General features: G+C 41.1%; 1 protein-coding gene across 2 annotated transcripts in view; it reads left to right on the top strand.

Moving 5' to 3' along the window:
- The window catches only part of rab31 (RAB31, member RAS oncogene family), an 84031-nt gene extending 65633 nt beyond the window's left edge, over window positions 1-18398 (top strand). For both annotated transcript variants that reach the window (XM_072569849.1, XM_072569848.1), the window contains one exon: window positions 12487-18398. In XM_072569849.1, coding sequence (XP_072425950.1) covers window positions 12487-12584 — 98 coding nt within the window. In that variant the 3' untranslated portion in view covers window positions 12585-18398. The remainder of the gene's footprint in view (window positions 1-12486) is intronic.
- The last annotated feature ends 736 nt before the right edge of the window (window positions 18399-19134 follow it).

Raw genomic sequence — 19134 nt, 5'->3', positions numbered from 1 at the left:
ATGTCTTTGGTTTCAGACTCTCCAGTGAGGGGAAACCTCTTCTCAACATTTACCCTGTCAAGCCTCTTAAGAATTCACTCTTTTAAATCCCAATGAGTCCCAACCTGTTTAGCCTTTGCTCATAAGACAATCCCTGCATATTGAGGATCATCCTAGTGAACCTTTGCTGAACTGCCTCCAATGAAATATTTCCTTAAATAAGAGGACCAGAGTTGCTCATGGTACTCCAGATGTGGTCTCATCAGAAATGTTTTGCAGTTGCACTCAGATTTCTTCTTCCAAAGTGCATTACTATCAATAATGTACTTTAACCATCATCCAAGTTAGACCTGTCTCATACAGAGACGGTGGCCATCTCACAGCAGCAAGTGGCACCACAATGTCCAGTTTAAACTCAGTGTTAGGCCAGGGAGCCTGCTCATAGAGAGAAAACATATCGTAACTACAGAGAGCAGTCTCTGCTCCCACCTCTGCCTGATGTCCTCATGTGAGAAAGCGTGGAAGACTAAGATAAGACTCACAAGCCATCTACTACCAACCTCCAACCAACACCAGCATCTCATTTCCATCCAACCATCTGCAAGAGAGAATCAGTATCAACACAAGGGTTTACAGACGATGACTTTGGAAATGCAGTCTCTTGTAAATGCAGCTGTCATATCTGGCACATAAGATGATGTGATTGTTGGAGGTCGGTCATCTCAGCTCCAAGCCATCTCTGCAGGAGCTCCTTAGTGTAATGTCCCAGGCCCAACCATCTTCAACTGCTTCACCAATGATCTTCCCTCCATCATAAGGTCAGAAGTGGGGATGCTCACTGATGATTGCACAATATTCTGACCCATTTGTGGTTCCTACAGTAGTCCATGAGCAGCACAGTGGTTAGCACTGCTGCCTCACAGTGCCAGGAACCCAGATTTAATTCCAGCTTCTAGTGACTGACTATGCAGAGTTCTCCCCATGTAGGTTTCCTCCGGGTGCTCTGGTTTCCTCCCACAGTCCAAAGATGTGCAAGTTGGGTGGATTGGCTATGCTAAATTGCCCTGTAGTGCTCAGGGATGTGCAGGCTAGGAGGATTATCTATGGGAAATATGGAGTAACAGGGATAGGGTAAGTCTGAGTCCAATGCATCTCCCAAGGGTTGGTGCAGCCTTTTCAAGCCGAATCACACTGTGGGGATTCTATAATTCTATGCAATTCAAATGCAATAACAAGTGAACAATATCCAGGCTTGCACTGACAAGTGTCAGGAAACATTTGTACCCTCTCCAACAAGTCAGACACAACACAATCACCTCTTAACGTTCAATGAAAACTCCACGATCAGCATCCTGGTGATAGAAACGAAACTGAACTTGCCATGTAAGTACTGTGGCTACAAAAGCAAGTCAGATGCTAGGAATCCTGCAGCGAGTAACACTTCCTAACTCTCCAAAGTCTGTCCACCATCTACAAGACACAAGTCAGGAGTGTGATGGAATACTCCTTCCTCAAGAAACTTGACACTTGACCAGGACAAAACAGCTCACTTGATTGGCAACATATTGACAAACATTCACTCCCTCTACCACCTACCCTGTAACGCAGTTCCTGGGTTGTAACAGCAGTGTGTACTATCAATAAGATGCATTGTAGAAATTCACAAATGCTTTTCAGACTGCACTTTCCAAACCTATGATCATTTCCATCCAGAAGAACCAGGGCAGCAAATACATGGGGAACACCACCACTTGTAAGTTCCCCTCCAAGCCACTCACCATCCTGACTTGGAAACAGATCACTGTTCCTCCAGTGTCACTGGGTCAAAATCCTAAAACTCCTCCTCACTGATGGCATTGTGGGGTCTAACTACAGTACACAGATTGCAGAACTTCGAAAAGGCAGCTCACCATCACCTACACAAGGACAACAAGGGATGTGCAAAAGTCCTGGCCCAGCCAGTGGTGCCTATTTTCCGTGAATGAATTTTAAAAATATTAATCGACGTGCAGTGAAGTGACAAACATCAGAAAATCTGTTTCTGTGATATTGCTTGAGGGATACATGTTGGTCAGAAGACCAGGGATAATTTCCCTGTTTTTCTTTTGAAATTGTACAGATCTTGTTTTATAAGTCAACCACTGAAAGCTGAAATCTCTCCATAAACATGATCGACTTATATACCGATGATTAAACTTAACTGGGGTTCAGATATAAGTGGTCGCCATTTTGAAATGTCATCAGTATCGAATGCAAAGAGTAGGTGTGTCTTAAACGCTGCTTTATCTTCACAACATGGCCCATGGTGTCTGCTTGGTTTCCTGTATCCAGTTCTAAACATCTGGCCAGTAAAACATGCATTTGTGATGCGAACAGGCTGATTGCTAAAGGAAGTATGCCATTGTCATGGGGCTGAACATTTATATTGACTAAATGCAAAAGCCTGATCCTTTAGTTCGAAAAATTAAGACATTTTGTTTACCAGAATGACTTATACATCATGATTTGGCTTAATATGTCATTTGATAGGCTGCACCTTCAGGTGTCTAATGCTGTCTTTGCACCACACTAGATTGTTGTGTTCCATTCTGAAAGGGGCACTTGGACCTCCTTTGCCCTGTGTTTTATGTGAGTACCTAAGAGTTTGGGTTCAAGACAGACTGGTGGAGGGCAAATTCAAGAACTGTCTTTATTTATTGGATTCTTTAGAACTCAGTTTATTACAGATTAAAAATGAATTCAGTAATTCATTATTAAAAGGTCATTATCCATGTGTCCTTCACCCTTTGCTTCCAATTAACTACTCCCATCACTGTGCTATTTATACACAGTGGAGCTAGCTCTCTGACATCATCATACATTTGCTCCGGGGGCCTAAAATCCTTCCACATAGAGCCCATGACCTTCTGACTCAAACACAATGGCACCACCAAGTGAACCACAGGTGCAGGAGCACTGAGACTGTACAGACTGCAGTGTTTCACCTTCTCAAGGGCAAGGTAAATGTTGACTTGCTTAAGACCGTACAAAGAATGACTGAATTTTCTTTAAAAAATCTTGAAGTGCCAGAATATCTTCAGCCACTGGTTGCCTGCGGTGCGTGTGCATGTTGGTGAGTATAAATTGGTGTCTCAAGTTGTTGGCTGAATTCCTGGGAGTCAGCTTTTTTTCATTTGCTCTTGGGATGGGGCATATTGCTGGTGAGGCCAGGCTTTATTATCCATCCCTAATTGCCTTGGGTGGTCACGAGCCATTTCCCAGGATTGGGACCCAGCAACGGTGAAGGAGCAGTGATAAGATTCCAAGTCAGGATGGTGTGTGGCCTGGAGGGTAACTCCCTGGGGATGGTGCTTCTACGTATCCACTGCCCGCGTCATTCTAAAGGTCACAGGTTTAGAAGGTGCTGTTGAAGGATCCTGGGTGAGTTCCTACAGTATATCTTGTAGGTGGTGCATACTGCTACTGGATATCATTGGTGAAAGGAATGATGGTGATGGATAGAATGCCAATCATGTGGGCAGCTTTCTCCTGAATGATGTGAGTTTATTGGCGCTGCATTCAAGTGAAGAGCATTCCAGACTTGTGCCTTGTAGATACAAGCATACAAACAAGGAGCAGGTGTAGGTAATATGCCCCCTCGAGCCTGTTGCACAATCTAATAAAGTTATCTGATTCTCAAATCTACCATGATAACCTTTTCCCCATTTGATTAACAAGAATCCATCTGTCTTTGCCTTATAAAAAGGACTCTAATTCCATTACCCTTTCAGGAAGAGAGTTCCAAAGACTTGCACACTTAATCGTAAGGTCCAAGTAAGTGTTGCTGAACAAAGAGACCTTGGAGTGTAGGTTCATTTCTCCTTGAAAGTGGAGTCACAGGTTAATAGGATAGTGAAGAAGGCGTTTGGTGTGCTTTCTTTTATCGGTCAGGATATTGAGTACAGGAGTTGGGAGGTCATGTTGTGGCTGTTCAGGACATTGGTGAGGCCACTGTTGGAATATCGCATGCAATTCTGGTCTCCTTCCTTTTGGAAAGATGTTGTGAAACTTGAAAGGGTTCAGAAAAGATTTACAAGGATGTTGCCAAGATTGGAGGATTTCAGCTATAGGGAGAGGCTGAACAGGCTGGGGCTGTTTTCCCTGGAGCGTCGGAGGCTGAGGGGTGACCTTATAGAGGTTTACAAAATTATGAGGGGCATGGATCGGGTAAATAGACAGTCTTTTTCCTGGGGTGGGGGAGTCCAGAACTAAAGGGCAGAAGTTTAGGGTGAGAGGGGAAAGTTATAAAAGAGATCTAAGGAGCAACTTTTTCACGTAGAGGGTGGTATGTGTATGGAATGAGCTGCCAGATGAAGTGGTGGAGTCTGGTACAATTGCAACATTTAAGAGGCTTTTGGATGGGTATATGAATAGGAAGGGTTTGGAGGGATATAGGCCGGGTTCTGGCAGGTGGGATTAGATTGGGTTGGGGTAACTGGTCAGCATGGACGGGTTGGACCGGAAGATCTGTTCCCATGCTGTACATCTATGACTCTATGACTCATGACCCTCTGAGAGAAGAGAATTCACCTCATCTCTGTTTTCAGTAGGTGACTTCTGACTTTGAAATAGTGACTTTTACTTCCAGATTCTCCCGTAAGAGGGAACAACCTCTGTATATCTAACTCTCAGGATATTATATGTTCCAACCAATATGTCTCTCTTACTCTGCTGGGCTCCAGCAGATTGAGGCCTAGGCTATACAACCTCTGCTCTTGGGACAGCCTGCTCTTTCTAGATATTAGTCAGGCAAACCGTGGCTGAACTACATTCAACATACATATGGATGGAATTGAAAGCTCCTTTTTATCACAACTCTGTTACTTGTCTGTAAACTTTAAATAGTTTTGAATAGTAATTTCTAGTATGATTTTAGTAGTCATGGCAGTTGCTGTGCAGTGAAATTATTATTTCATCAGTTGTGTTGAATTTGCCTTTCTGTTATCAGCCAGGTGAAGGTTATTTTTTTGCAGTTTGACCAGTTGACCTGTGTTCAACCTTTGCTAATAAAAAGCAGTCATCCCCAGGCAATGAACATTGGAAGGCCGCTGTACAGTTTGCACAATCCAACAGGCTTGGTTGATGGATTAAATTGTTTGCCGACCCTCCCATGAACTTCATTCCATGCTGCTGAGTTTGTTTAATTGCAAACATGAAAACAGATTACAAGTAATGATGAAAAGAAAACCTTCAACTGTCCCTCAATTGAGGTGAAAGTGAGGACTGCAGATGCTGGAGATTAGAGTTGAGAGTGTGGTGCTGGAAAAGCACTGAGGAGCAGGAAAATCGATGGGTGGGTGAGGCTGGGGCAAGGTAGTTAAGAGTGCAATAGGTAGATGGAGGTGGGGGCAATGGTGACAGGTTGGAGGGGAGGGTGGAGTGGATAGGTAGGATGGAAGATAGGCAGGTCATGAGGGCAGTGCTGAGTAGGAAGGTTAGAACTGGGATAAGGTGGGGAGAGGGGAAATGAGGAAATTGGTGAAATCCACATTGATGCGTGGGCTTGGAGGGTCCGTAGGCAGAAGATGAGGCACTCTTCCGTCGGGTGGTTAGGGAGTGGCAATGGAGGAGGCCCAGGACCTACATGTCCTTGGTGGAGTGTGAGGGGGAGTTGAAGTGTTCGACCACAACGCTGTGGGGGTTGGTTGGTGCAGATGTCCCAGAGATGTTCTCTGAAGTGCTCTGCAAGTAGATGTCCTGTCTCCTCAATGTCAAGGAGACCCCATCGGGAGCAATGGATACAGTAAATGACATGTGTAAAAGTGCAGGTGAAACTTTAATGGATGTGGAAGGCTCCTTTGCGGCCTTGGGTGGATGCGAAGGGGGAGGTGTGGGTGCAGATTTTGCAATTCCTACGGATGCAGGGGAAGGTGCCTGGAGGGAAGGGTGAGTTGTTGGGGGGGGGTGGACTTGACGAGGGAGTCGCAGAAGGAATGGTCTTTACAGTAAGCAGATAGGGGTTGGGAAGAAAACATATCCCTTGTGATAGGATCCATTTGGTGGGTGGCGGAAATGGTGAAGGATGATGTGATGTATATGGAGGTTGGTGGAGTGGAAGGTGAGAACCGGGGGGATGCTGGAGGGTTGGGGGGGTGGGGGGTGGGTTCTGTCTTTGTTGTGGTTGGAGGGGTGGGGTTCGAGGGCGAAGGTACAGGAAGTGGATGAGATGTGCTGGAGAGCAACATTAACCACGTAGGAGGGGAAATTGCAGTCTTTAAAGAAGGAGGTCATCTGGTGTGTTCTGTGGTAGAACTAGTCCTCCTGGGAGCAGTCTCTCCTTCTGTCTCTCAGTTGATATCAGTGAAGAATGCACCTTTACGTTGTAGCACGTATGTAATTAAGGCATGGATGAAACATTTTAAACACCGTTGACAGAAAAACTAAGAAGCCTTTGTGTAATTCAATATTATACACTACTGTGTCAGCTGACACTCCTAATTTCACCAGAGAATGAAAAATAACATTATAGTGACCCTCTGTATTTTTTTGGGATTGAGGAGGTAAAAAATTCAGTTGATTTTCTCAGTCCTGATCGGGATCCCGCTCAGGTCTATGAAAGTAAGATGAGAACAGAATTAAGCTCTGCTGTGATGCCTTTGCAGTGACTAGTCCATCCTCACTTACAATAAAGTTTACACAGGAATAATGCTATCACATATAGATTCTGCAGGGAGTGCCCTGTATTAGTAGACTTGTATGCTAGCAAGGGGCTGATGTGCTGGAATGTGCTCTTGGCACTGAAAATGACATTTGAACTTGCCCAAAGGCTTGACATGGGCTGGTAGAACCTGGTGCAAATTGGTGAAGCAAAATTCCTGAGCTCAAAATTCCTTTCTCTCAATTGGGAAAGCAACTGTGTATCTTCACTGCCAACTGGATTGAAGAATTGCTGAAGTGATGTGCATATCAGAACCAGTGAATGTGAAGTAAAATACCGAATGCAATCTCCAATCTGGCAGAGAAAATGAACCATGGATAGGGAAAGAAATCATTGATTACAAGGATGGTAAAAAAGATGAATCAAGATTTTCAAAAATTACATGTTAAATTTTTAAAAATCTCCAACAATAATAACAATTTGTCAGAATGACGCTTTACACATGTACATTTTCTAAGAATGCTTCTTTCTCAGTAAGCAAGAGTTTGCATAGTGTTTAAAAATGTAGTCATAAAGGTATTGACAAATGGCTTACTCTTTCTGATGGGCTTTGTAGATCTTTAGTGAGTGAGTTCTGTGCAACTCATGCTTTTCAAATATAAGTCTCCATGCAGCTTCTACTGGAGGAGGATATCTAGGACAGCAACTTCTGTATTTCCACGGTTTTGTGAAAGATGGTGGCACACCAGTAAAGGCAATGGGTTAGTAATCCAGAGGTTAAAGCCATTGCTTTGAGGAAATGGGTTCAATTCTCATCATTAGATTACTTCTAGATTAGATTAGATTACATTACAGTGTGGAAACAGGCCCTTCGGCCCAACAAGTCCACACCGACCCGCCGAAGCGCAACCCACCCATACCCCTACATTTACCCCTTACCTAACACTACGGGCAATTTAGCATGGCCAATTCACCTGACCTGCACATCTTTGTGTCTGTGGGAGGAAACCGGAGCACCCGGAGGAAACCCACGCAGACACGGGGAGAACGTGCAAACTCCACACAGTCAGTCGCCTGAGGCGGGATTTCACATGACAGATTGTGGAATTTAAATTTCAATTAATAAATCCATAGCTGAAAATAATTCCGGTATTGATAGCAATGACCACTATCCTGAGTAAATGTAAAAGGACAAGGTAAAGTTGCCATAGTCTTCAGCTGATCATCGAGCTGGTTTCTTATTAGAGAAAGATTACTGGTGGTGGTTTAACTTTAAGCAAGGGTGGAGGTTGAGAAGGAGAGTCTTCATGGTAACCTCAGAATTGAACCCACACAGTTGGCATCATTCTGTAATGCAAACCAGCTGTCCAGCCAACTGAGCTAACCACTTGAAGCTGTCAATCAAACTGTGAACTTCTAGATCTACCACAGTGAAAATGACAGTGCTGCAGGACTGATTCCACAAGCTAACTATGTCATGTTAACTTTGTGCATTATATCAATAAACAGCGAGTGAAATGGCAAGGATTTTTTTCAACTTCATTTTTCTTTTTAAATAAAACTTAAGAGATTTTGAACTTAGGAACTCTGATAGTTCTTTTGAGTTCAAACATGTGTTACCTACATTTCATGTTTGCTTTTAACAATCACAAAGAGGTGCTTAACCTCTCCCCAGATGAGTATCTGGACCATTCCAAATGGGACTTTTAGCTATTTTGCTCATGTGCCTAAAGTCCACGAGTTACAGACATGCACCTCAATAAAGTGGCATCTATTTGAAGGCTTTTGCTCTGGAGCACTTTTATATTTGAAAACTATGATTTTTCCCTGTTTCACCTCCTATAGGTGAAATAGTGGATGCTGGGCTCTAGGGTGGAATTCCTGCGACTGGGGTTCTGCTGTCATTTTGGTTAAGGCACTTTTATCATTGTGGACATTTGAGCTGATAGTATAATGTGGAAAGAGTGCAGAAAGATTGGCTGAATGGAGGCAGTAATATGGTTTAAAAAAAAATGCTGCTTGTAGGAAGCATGGTGAAAGTGCTGTCAATATGAATTTATTATTTTCCTTAGTACTGTCGAGAACAGATTCAGTCTGTCAAGATTCCTGTTATTTGAGACAGTGGGATAGATGCGCCTTGTTTCAATTTTCTATGATGTATGACATAGAATAGGCACCATCTGACCAGCTATCAGCATTTGAGGGATATGGTAGGGACAGAATTAAACATCATTCATTCACAGTACAGTCGTACATTTAATCAGAGACAAAATTTGACTGGGTTGGCTTGTTCTCAATATTTATATCTGAATGTTAATTCTGACATCCTAAGGGAAGTAATGAACATTTGTTTGGGGGTTTTGTTGCAAAGGAAAATGGGAATATGGCTTATGGTTGTTGACTATTCATGATTGAGGAGATTAATTAAAGCTTTATGTAAAAAAAAAGATGTAGAGGTGAAACGGGATGAGTTTGCACCATTCATTTTACACAGCATCAGAATTATAACATAGGACTTTGTTTAGTAGGCTTACAGCCTTTTGAATCTCATGATTGCTACCCTTATCACAGCAATGATTTTAAATCCCTTTATGTTTCTTCTAAAATGCACTTGAACATTCAGAGGTGAAAGATTTGCTTTACATACAGGGATGATTTTATCAGGTTCAATTTTCAACTCCGTGGATGAAAACACTCTCTCTTCTACTGGATTCTCCAACAACAGTTAGCTGCACTGTGGAGAGAAAAGGATGCAGGCTAAGGGAATCACCTGGCAGTCGAACACACTGCAGACTTCACTGCAATGCAGGCCAGATGCGTAATTTCACTCCATAGAGTACAAGCTTACACATAGGGGAGAACTGAAGAGCGAGCTGTGCTGATTATTAATTTCTGTAAGGAGACCATTAAGCTCTGAAAGAGCACAGCACTGCATTGTGCTCTGAGGAGATTTTCTCAGCCAACTTCTACTCCAAGTCGTGCTTCAGTGAACAGCATTTGAAGAGTCAGTAAAGTTTCCGTTGGCTGTTTGATCAGGCATGCATTCAGAGCCAAGACTAATTTTATCCCAAGTTATAGAATCACAGAATTATAATGGTGTCGAAGGAGGTTATTCAGCCCATCCTGTTTGCACCAGCTCTCCAAATAAGCATTAGATATCTAGAAAATAGGAGCAAAAGTAGGCCATTTGGCCCTTCAAGCCTACTGTACCATTCAATAAGATAATAGCCAATCATCCAACTCAGTATTCTGCTTTTCTCCCATATCCATTGATCCCTTCAGTCTCCAGTGCTATATCCAATTCCTGCTTAAAATAACATCATGTCAATCTCCTGTAATTTCCCAAAAAAACCTGTACATTAGATTTATTCAAATAATTACCGAATGCCCTCTTGAATGCTTTCACCACACTCCCAGGCAGTGCATTCCAGACAGTAACTTCTTGCTGTGTGAAAAACGTCTTTCACTCATCGTATTTGAATCTTTTGCGAATTACTTCAAATCTGTCGCCTTTTTGTTCTCAATCCTTTCACATGTTGGACTAATTTCCTCCTGCCTACTCTTTCCAGAGCCCTCACAATTTTGAAAATTCTTATTATATCTCTTCTTGACCGTCTCTCCTCGAAGGAAAACAGTGTTAACATCTCCAATCTATCTTCATAACTGAAATTTCACACCATTCTCATTCTCTTCTGCACTCCCTTCAAAGTGTTGACATCCTTCTTGAAGTGTACCTCTCAAAACTGCAGTGACTTTCAGCTGAAGTCTAACTGATGTCAAACAATTTCAGCAGAACCTCCTTGCTTTTGTACTATATGCCTGTCTTAATAAAGCTTAAGCTACTGTATAAAAGCAAAGAATGACAGATGCAAAATTTCAAAATATAAACAGTATGTGCTGAAGAAACTCAGCAGACAGTAGCCCATGTCATCACACAGGCTCCTACTATGTACAAACAATTGTCAGCAGCTAATAGTCTCCATTAGCAGTTATTCATTCTCTTAGGCTGGTCTTTATCCACTTTTTTGTCTGTCCTACTGTTTTTCTCACTCTTTGGGTTCTATCTCCACCTATTATTTATTGATTTCTCTCCACAGATGCTGCCAAACCTACAGAGATTTTCTAGCAATTTCTGTTTATGTTCCAACATCCGCAGTTCTTTCGGTTTTTGTTTTCAGCAGAAAATAGGTCAATTCTGCTGTTAATAAAATCATACAAACAAGGCACTGCTGGGGGAGGGGGAGAGGCCTTGGGTGAGAATAATTATTAAATGGATGACAGTTCATGATCTGATGACATCCCCGTGTCTTATTAGCACGAGTTTACTCTCGGCAGAGTTGACTTATTTTCTGCTGTTTATAACATGTACTATTTGCATTTACTCCTCTGTGTCTCTTCCTTATGACCATCAACACTACCTTTGCCCTTTGATTGAAGGCACCTTTACCATTTCTTTCACTTCCTCTTCCCCTTTTTCTAATGCTTAAAACCCACAATTTTTCCAATCTCTTCCAATTCTGAAGAAGTCATATTTGACTGGATTGTTAACTCTGTTTCACTCTGTGAGACCTGCTGAGTTTCTCCGGCACTTCCTGTTTCTAGGATACTGTATGCTTTATTAACTACTCTCTTTACCTGTTACGCCACTTTGAATGACAAATGCACTTAGACACCCAGTTGTCTCTTTGCTCCTGCACACCCTGTAGAGGAAGACTCTTTATTTCATATTGTCCCTGAATATTCTTTCTACCAAGATGTATCACCTCACACTTCTTATCGATTTGAATTCATCTGCCGAGTTTCTGACCACTTCACCAAATTGTCAATTCGTTTGCAAGTTGTACACTGTCCTCCTCACAGTTTGGAATGCTTCTGAGAATTCCCTACACTAAGATCCAGACTATTAATATGCGTGTAGATAGAAAAGAGAAAGATCCCGATAACAAGTCCTGGGGAATTCCATCATGAATCATTCTCCAGCCTGAAAATTATCCAGTAACCACCACTCTGTTTCCTATCACTCAGCCAGTTTTGTTACTGTTCCCTTTATTCCATGAACAGTAACTCTGCTCAATAAGCTGTGGCACTGAATTAGGTGCCTCTTGCAAATCCATGTCCGTGATGTTCCATGTCAACAACATTGCCCTGATCAATCGTCCTTACTACCTCATCAAAAAGCTCCGGTAAGTTAGTTATCCATGATTTTCTCATGTTGCCTTTCCTTAATTAAGACTATATTTGCCCACATGCTCATTAATTAGTTCCAAATTATTGTTTTTCCACCACTCAAGTTACGCTGACAGGTCTTTTAATTACTGGGCTTAACCTTACACACTTTTGTTTTGAACAGGGGCATAATTCTGCAATCCTGTGGCACCACCATCAATCCAAACATTCTGAAAAATGATAGCCAGTGCCTCCATGATGCTTTTGTCAACATCAACATGCAAGTCATCTCCTTTAGCAGAGACATGGGATGAGGTGATGAGCAGTGGACAATATGGCTGTGTACACTGAGTGTGCTAGCTCTAGTGCCCTCACAGTAAACCAGATGTGACCAGCTGCTAACTCCTATCAGAGTCTGGCTCAGTGGTAGAACGCTTGCTTTGAGTTCAAGGCCACAAAGCATTTCATCAGTGCACTGAAATTTTTGTCTGCCTTTCCCATGTTAAACTAAAGCCTAACTTAGTTGAATATGAAAGATCTGTGAATAGAAAAGACATGTAATGATATTGTAATATATTGTAATACTTGAATCACTGATGTGCCAATTCTGTGAATCCAGAATCTGGGAATTGTTTTTTGTTTGTTCTGCAAGTGAGCCCAGTGATCATTAATGTTCCTGCCCTGTATGTTTTTTTTCCTTTCAGGTCAACAAATTCCACCTTTGGATCCCTCTCAGCACAATAACAATGGAGCTTTCAAAGTTGGAAGGCACAAGGTACAATCGGGCAGGCGCTGCTGCTGAGCAGCCAGTTGTATCGGGAGAACAAACTCAAGCAGCGCTAAATCAAGATTGTCATAGCAAGCAGGGAAGAAAAGAAAACAAAAACCTTTTTCTTGTGTTATTGTTTGAATTATTTAGCAGTCTCCAGGTTATTGGTCAGTGGTTGGTCTGCTGATTCTTTCATTCTAGCACATGATGTCCTGCTTTCAGGAAGTTACTTTAGAATTCCCAGAGAGACCTCCTGCACTATGAATGAAAATATTGAAATGCCAATTATCATTTTTGTTATTTTTTTCTCCATCCTTTTTCTGGGTTTTTTTTGCCCTTTATTTGTCCTCTTCTGAGTACAGTGACTGAACTCCCATCCACGTTATCATTCCCAGTCTTTATCACCAGCAGCCAGGAGCAAATAAAATTTCTTCAATATGTTCCAGTTTATGTCTATAGCCCACTAGTGAGCACTTTAACTGTAATGATAGTCCCAATTATAAATTAATAAATTGTCTGTTTATTTAGTCCTGGCTGATTTAAATGGGAAAAAAAAGCACAACTAAACCTTATGAAATGGCGAGGAAGCATTATAAAGGTTGAAAACTTTCCACTGTTCCTTACACCTGTGCATTTAATAGATTTATGGCATGTGGTCATATAAAAGTTAAAACTGTTCCTTTGCCAGGTCCATGAGCTAGATGGGAAAAAGACTTGCCTTTGTGTGCCAATGGGCTACAAAGAGCAGGAAATCCCAGATTGATCTTTGGCTTGCATTGTTACCTGGTCTTGACAGGTATGACTGTTGACATCACCAAGTATTGAGTCAGGGTGAAAAGATTAATTAAGAATCTCACTTTTGTTCGCTGGTCAGTGGCTCCTGGGGAAGGAGTGTGGTGGTACGAATGGTTGGATGTGGGTTGAGGGAAGAGTGAGAGAAACCTGTGATGTTGCCAATGGTGAATAGCTTATCAATACTCATTGGCTAGGTTTATTAATGAAAATGATGATTGGACAGCCCAATAAGGATCGGTGACCTCAGGAAAAAAAAGCAAAAAGATCGAGGGGGTGCTGGCATCGGGTTATGATCTGGGAACATAGATTCGAATCCTACCATGGCAGATGATGAAATTTGAATTAAAAAAAAAATCTGAGGTAAAAAGCCAGCAAATGGTGACCATGCCAATATTGTAAAAATCCATTTTTTTTTAAGGGAAGGAAATCTGACCATCTTTACCTAGTCCAGCCTACATTTGGCTGCAGAACCACAGCAATGTGATTGACTCTTAGCAGCCCACTGGGCAATCAGAGATGAGCAATAAATGGTGACCGAGCCAGTGATGCCCACATCCCATGAATGAATAAAAAAATGTCCTCCTGTATACGGCAAAAACTACTAGAGCTTAGTTAAGAATACAAACGAGTTAACTTCAGTATCTGAGGCAGAGGAGATGCAATAAACTAAGGCATGCTTCAGTCAATGTACTTAAACTTCTGCAAGTCTAGGTCCTTAATCAATGTATTGTTGTCTTCAGCCAACTTTTCATTGACACTCATCACCAAGTCCAAGAATTCATTGGTTACATGTAATGGACATGTGCAATTGGAAATGAATTGAAATTGCTTCATACTCAATGCATTTTTAATGACCTGTACAGTTAAATACAAATGCTTATAGCCTTTTGGTCTTTTCACTGACCATGAACAATTTGTGTCTCAGAGATCATTCAGGTAAACTTTGCAATATTGAACTGGGTACGCATTCTGCATTGTTCACAGTCTTTGTTTCATTTCCATGGTCTCAGCTGCTCATAATTTATTATGTGCTTTATAGGGGCAGAATTTACTGTAACTGCCACAGGAACAATCCTTGTTAGGCTTGTTGCAAACTTCCCAGCTTAATTACCCCAAACCAGGGCATGACAAATTGGAGCAATTGAAAGGTTGAAACAGCATGAAACTTCTTACAGAGAATCTGGGATCTGTAGGAATAGGGCAAATAGTTGTGTTTCTGCTTAACAAATCATGGTGAAGAATTGTTAATGGACAACTCAGAATCTGATCAGGGAGTACAAGTTTGAGATTTGATGTTATTTCAGAAAGTAAATTGAAGGAAAGGAAAGAAAAGAAAAATTGAATGAAGTGTTAGACAGGGAGAAGGATAGAGAGAAAATATGAAAAGAGTAATTTAGTTTTTGTTTTCATCTCCAACAACAACTAAAAACTGAGAAGGAATAACGTTTAAGTTTAAGGAGTTGATTTTCAGAGTTGGAAAAACAGTTTGGCAGAATTTAAGATTGATCACGCCAATAAAAATGATAATCAGCCTGAAAAGAACAAGCCTGAACGTTGTGTAGTGAGTTTGATTTGTATCCCTGACTCAGGTCATGCCATTCAATATATATGAATGGGGAGCCAGATGGTAATCTATCATGTCCGCATAGTTTACAGGTGAACAACTGGATTATTGTTCTTCTTTATCTCTAAGTTCCTCCAACTCTTAAACTGTCTGAGGTATCCATTCTCTATGCCTTATGACCTCTTGAGCTTTAAGCTGCGAAGGCATTCTGTTTTGAAATCTCTCCTAGACCTCTCTGTCTCCACCCTCCTTTCTAAAACCTACCTTGATGACCATGCTTTTTGGTTATCTGCCCTAATAGCTTCTGATCTGGTTCTGTATGAAATGGTAGTTCAGTAACATTTCTATGAAGCATCTTTTATATTTTATTACATGAAATAAAAATTGTCGATTGTCCACCTGGACATGCCTAATATTATGGTAAACTTAGACAGAAATGAGAATTGTTAACCTCACATTTCTTTTTACATCAAATCACCGTCCTATATTAATATAGTCCTTTAACTCTCAATGTTACCTCTAATATTGATCCATCCCCTTTGGTAAGGGGTTTTACAACAGCACCAACTGCTCTTGTTGAGACTCAGACAATGTGCTGTATCCATTGTGTTATTTGAAGGGTGAGTGTATTTTTTCCATCCTCGATTAGAAAGGGCTTTTCATCAGTTGGCATTAGCTTAGATAATACATTGGACAGCTCTGTCAGGCCATTCTTATCTTTGTTATGGTAACAAAATCCTTTAATTGAGTAATTCCAGGGGCTTTTATGGTTGACAATATTTCTCAAACAACTGCATTTTCTGAATGAAGCAATATAGAGAATATTTTATATCTAAGAGTCAAATAAAGTTAGTGATCAGGGTTCTAGAATTGGATTGTCCCTCAGTTTCTTTTTTCCTTTGGCTTGGAGAAAATATTCTTCTGTTTCAAGCTCCTATGTTTCACTTTTAGCTTTATGGATTGCAATTTAATTCAGGTTCTTGTTGTAAAATTCATTGCTCACCATTCAATGCTGTCAGCATCATTAATGCTCATAGATAAACATGAACATGAGAACTAGGGTCAGGATCAGACAATCCTGGCTGCCATTCAATATGACCTTGGCTGAATCATTTCAGCCTCAACTGCACTTTCCTGCCCTCTCTCCATGATCTTTCAACACATGACTAATTAAAAATTGGTCCGTCCCCTTCTTGAATTCTTTCAGTGTCCCAGATAGGTACATGAACAGGAAGGGTTTACGGGGATATGGGCCAAATGCAGGCAAGTTAAGTTTGGGAAGCTAGGTCAGCATGGATGATTTGGACTGAAGGGTCTGTTTCCGTGCTGTATGACTCCAGTAAATTCTAGGTTTGCAATCCTTTGAGAGAAGTAATTTCTCCTCATCTCTGTTTTAAATCTGCCGCCCTTTATGCCAAAACCATGACCTTTCATTCTGGAATGCTTACCAAGGGGAAATTCCCTGTCTAAATTCTCACCCTAAACCACACTGCCTGCTTGTCCGTCTGCCTCTTCCTTCAACAGACCCTTTAAAACCTGCTTTCTCCTGTTCAATAAATGTTAGCTTTTCTCGTGATCCTACAACCCAAATAACCAAAATAACGTGCACAAATATTTGTCCAAGTTGAAGAAGGTTCTGGAACCCTCAAGCATCAGGGTTGCCTTGAGAAGTGCGTTGCACTACGAGGTATCAGCATGAATGAGTTGACACCTAATAGTGCACAGGGAAAGGTCACCAGGTATTTGCCTATTCATACGTGGCCCTTCTCCTTTCACCATACTAACTGTGCTTATAGCTGTTCCTGGGAAGTGGCAGGTTCATTACCCTGGAGCTGTGTGTGCACCTATCAGTATTTCTTTAAAATATTTTCAAACGAAAACATGCAGAACAGTTGCAAGATGCCAATAACACTGACATTGTCCAACTTTTAGGAGTTTAATTCCGTTGTATGAACATGGACACAGTGACAATCTTGAACTGAAAGTTTTTTTTATGAAATTACATGCTTCATACACAGATTTAGCTCTGAAGTATTTGCATAAAAATGTGCCAATAGTCAATTTAAATGAACGGTCACCTCTTTGCAACTGTAAAATCTGGTCAGAATGCATCCCAATTTAATTTGTTTTATTTGTTGCTTAATAACAAATAACAAATTTGTTATTTGTTCATCACTGTCAGGGTCAGCATTTCTTAGCCATCTCTAATTGCCCTTGAGAAAATCAGCTGTTTTCTTAACTGTATAAAAAATGCTGGAAATCCCAGTCCATCAGGCAGCATCTGTGGAGAGAGAGCAACTAACATTTCAAGTCTAGGATGCTCCCTAACCCACTATGACTTCCAGCATTTTTTTGTTCAGTACAGATTCCCTCATCTTCAGTAATTTGTTCCTTAGCTCCTTTCCTGGTGCCTGTATACACAGTAAGGCATGTTGGTTTTATTCCAGTGCAGATTCAAATGGACAAACCAGCCACATTAAAGGCTTTGTCATATTACGAATGAAGTTTATACCATGTGGTCACCACTCTCATTTCTTTTTATCCAATGTGCTGTTCACCCTCCTGCACAGGAGGTAAGTGAGTACCGTCTTTTGAGATTTCTGTGACAATGTTCACTTGTGGGCCATAGGAAGAATACAAAGATAGGATAGGGTAACTCCGCATGTATTTTCACTCTTTGTGGAGTGGCTTGTGCTCAGCATCTTCTTGTAAAGACTGCCTTTTTGGGAACTGGCTGTGCAGGAAAACACTGACACAAACCTGAATTCCGTCACTCCACTGTGTAGCAAAAATAACAATTGCTTCAATACCTCTGTATTCCACAATCCTTTTGACACGAACATGCGAAAAATGTACCTGAATTGTGCAACGCGGATCACCCATGTCAACCAGCAATTTTCATAATTATTGAACCATTTTGTTTCAGAATTATTAAACCACTGCTCTCAATGTCTTCTTTCATTGCTTCAGGTTAAAGGCTCTGTGATCACCGATCATACTGTCCATTACTGAATAATCACATGTTTTGACCCTTTGGTTTAAATTGTGTAAAAATTGAGATTTTATTTTCAATTTAAGTCATTGTTATGGTGATGCTGCAAATTAATCACTTTTTTTGTATGACAGTATCAGCTAAAAGGGAAACTTGGCTGCAGTTCTAAATAAATCTATCCATGTGCCTTGATCAATATATAAGTTAAAGAATTTGTATAAATTGACACCAAACATAATCACATGGCTTTCCATGACCAGACTCTTTGGTACAAATTTGGCATTCTGTGGTTCAAGTGAAACTCCTTAAAAGCTGAGCACAATTAAAATATGTTTTTCTTAGATTGGGCTGGTCCCACGTAGTACATGTCAATTAAATGGGTACAATGTTTATATTATTCTCATCACTAATACTGTGTAGTAGTACTATTAACATAGCAGAGTTGCCTAAAGTTAAGTGTTTCAATGTACATTCAATAAACAACCTTTCATAACAATTAGCTGGTGAGCTTTGAGTGTTGTGTCAGATTATTACTGTGTAAATAGAAGCCTGAATCACTGCATAATATTCTAAATTCCATAAAGGCCATTATTGTTATGATGCCTTTTATTTGCAAATTGTTTTACTCACCACATAAACTGGACAGCTTTTTAGATTCAGATGAGATCAGTTGAGGTGTCTAAATGGTCATACATCAGTCAATTTGTAAACATTTTGTAACACAGACTGTGGTGTGGGGGCTGCTGAAAGCAACTTTGCTGTTCCCTGTGACTTCCCCCATCCACATGATCACATCCTGCCTTCATACCCCTCTGGGCGGGGCTCTGTCATCATCTTGAGGCCTGCACCAACACCACTGTGGCAAGCAGCTGCTGGCCTCTGATTGGTCAGCAGCTGGTGGGAGTCAAGGGACTCGGATCACAGAGCGGGCTCTTGTTATGTTGGGTCTCCTCCACATGATTAACGGGGCTTCTCTCTCAGTTCTCTGACTGCTGGCTGATGACTATTCAGCGACAATACCAATTGGCCAGAGCCTCCCCTGAAGTTCCTGACATCCACATTAAAAGAACTAACTTTAAGAAGATCAAATGGAGGTTTGTATATCAAAACAAGAAAATGCCCCTAACATTTTCAAACCTTAGATGGAATTCAAACTTGCAGTTTATCATTTGAAAACATTTCTGGGCACAGAAATGCGTTTTTCTGTGGTATAATTCTTATTTTATTTTTAA

Source organism: Chiloscyllium punctatum, chromosome 5, assembly GCF_047496795.1.
Source record: "Chiloscyllium punctatum isolate Juve2018m chromosome 5, sChiPun1.3, whole genome shotgun sequence".
NCBI lineage: Eukaryota > Metazoa > Chordata > Chondrichthyes > Orectolobiformes > Hemiscylliidae > Chiloscyllium > Chiloscyllium punctatum.
Note: the sequence above shows the minus strand (reverse complement) of the source record. Positions and strands in the feature narration are given on the sequence as shown.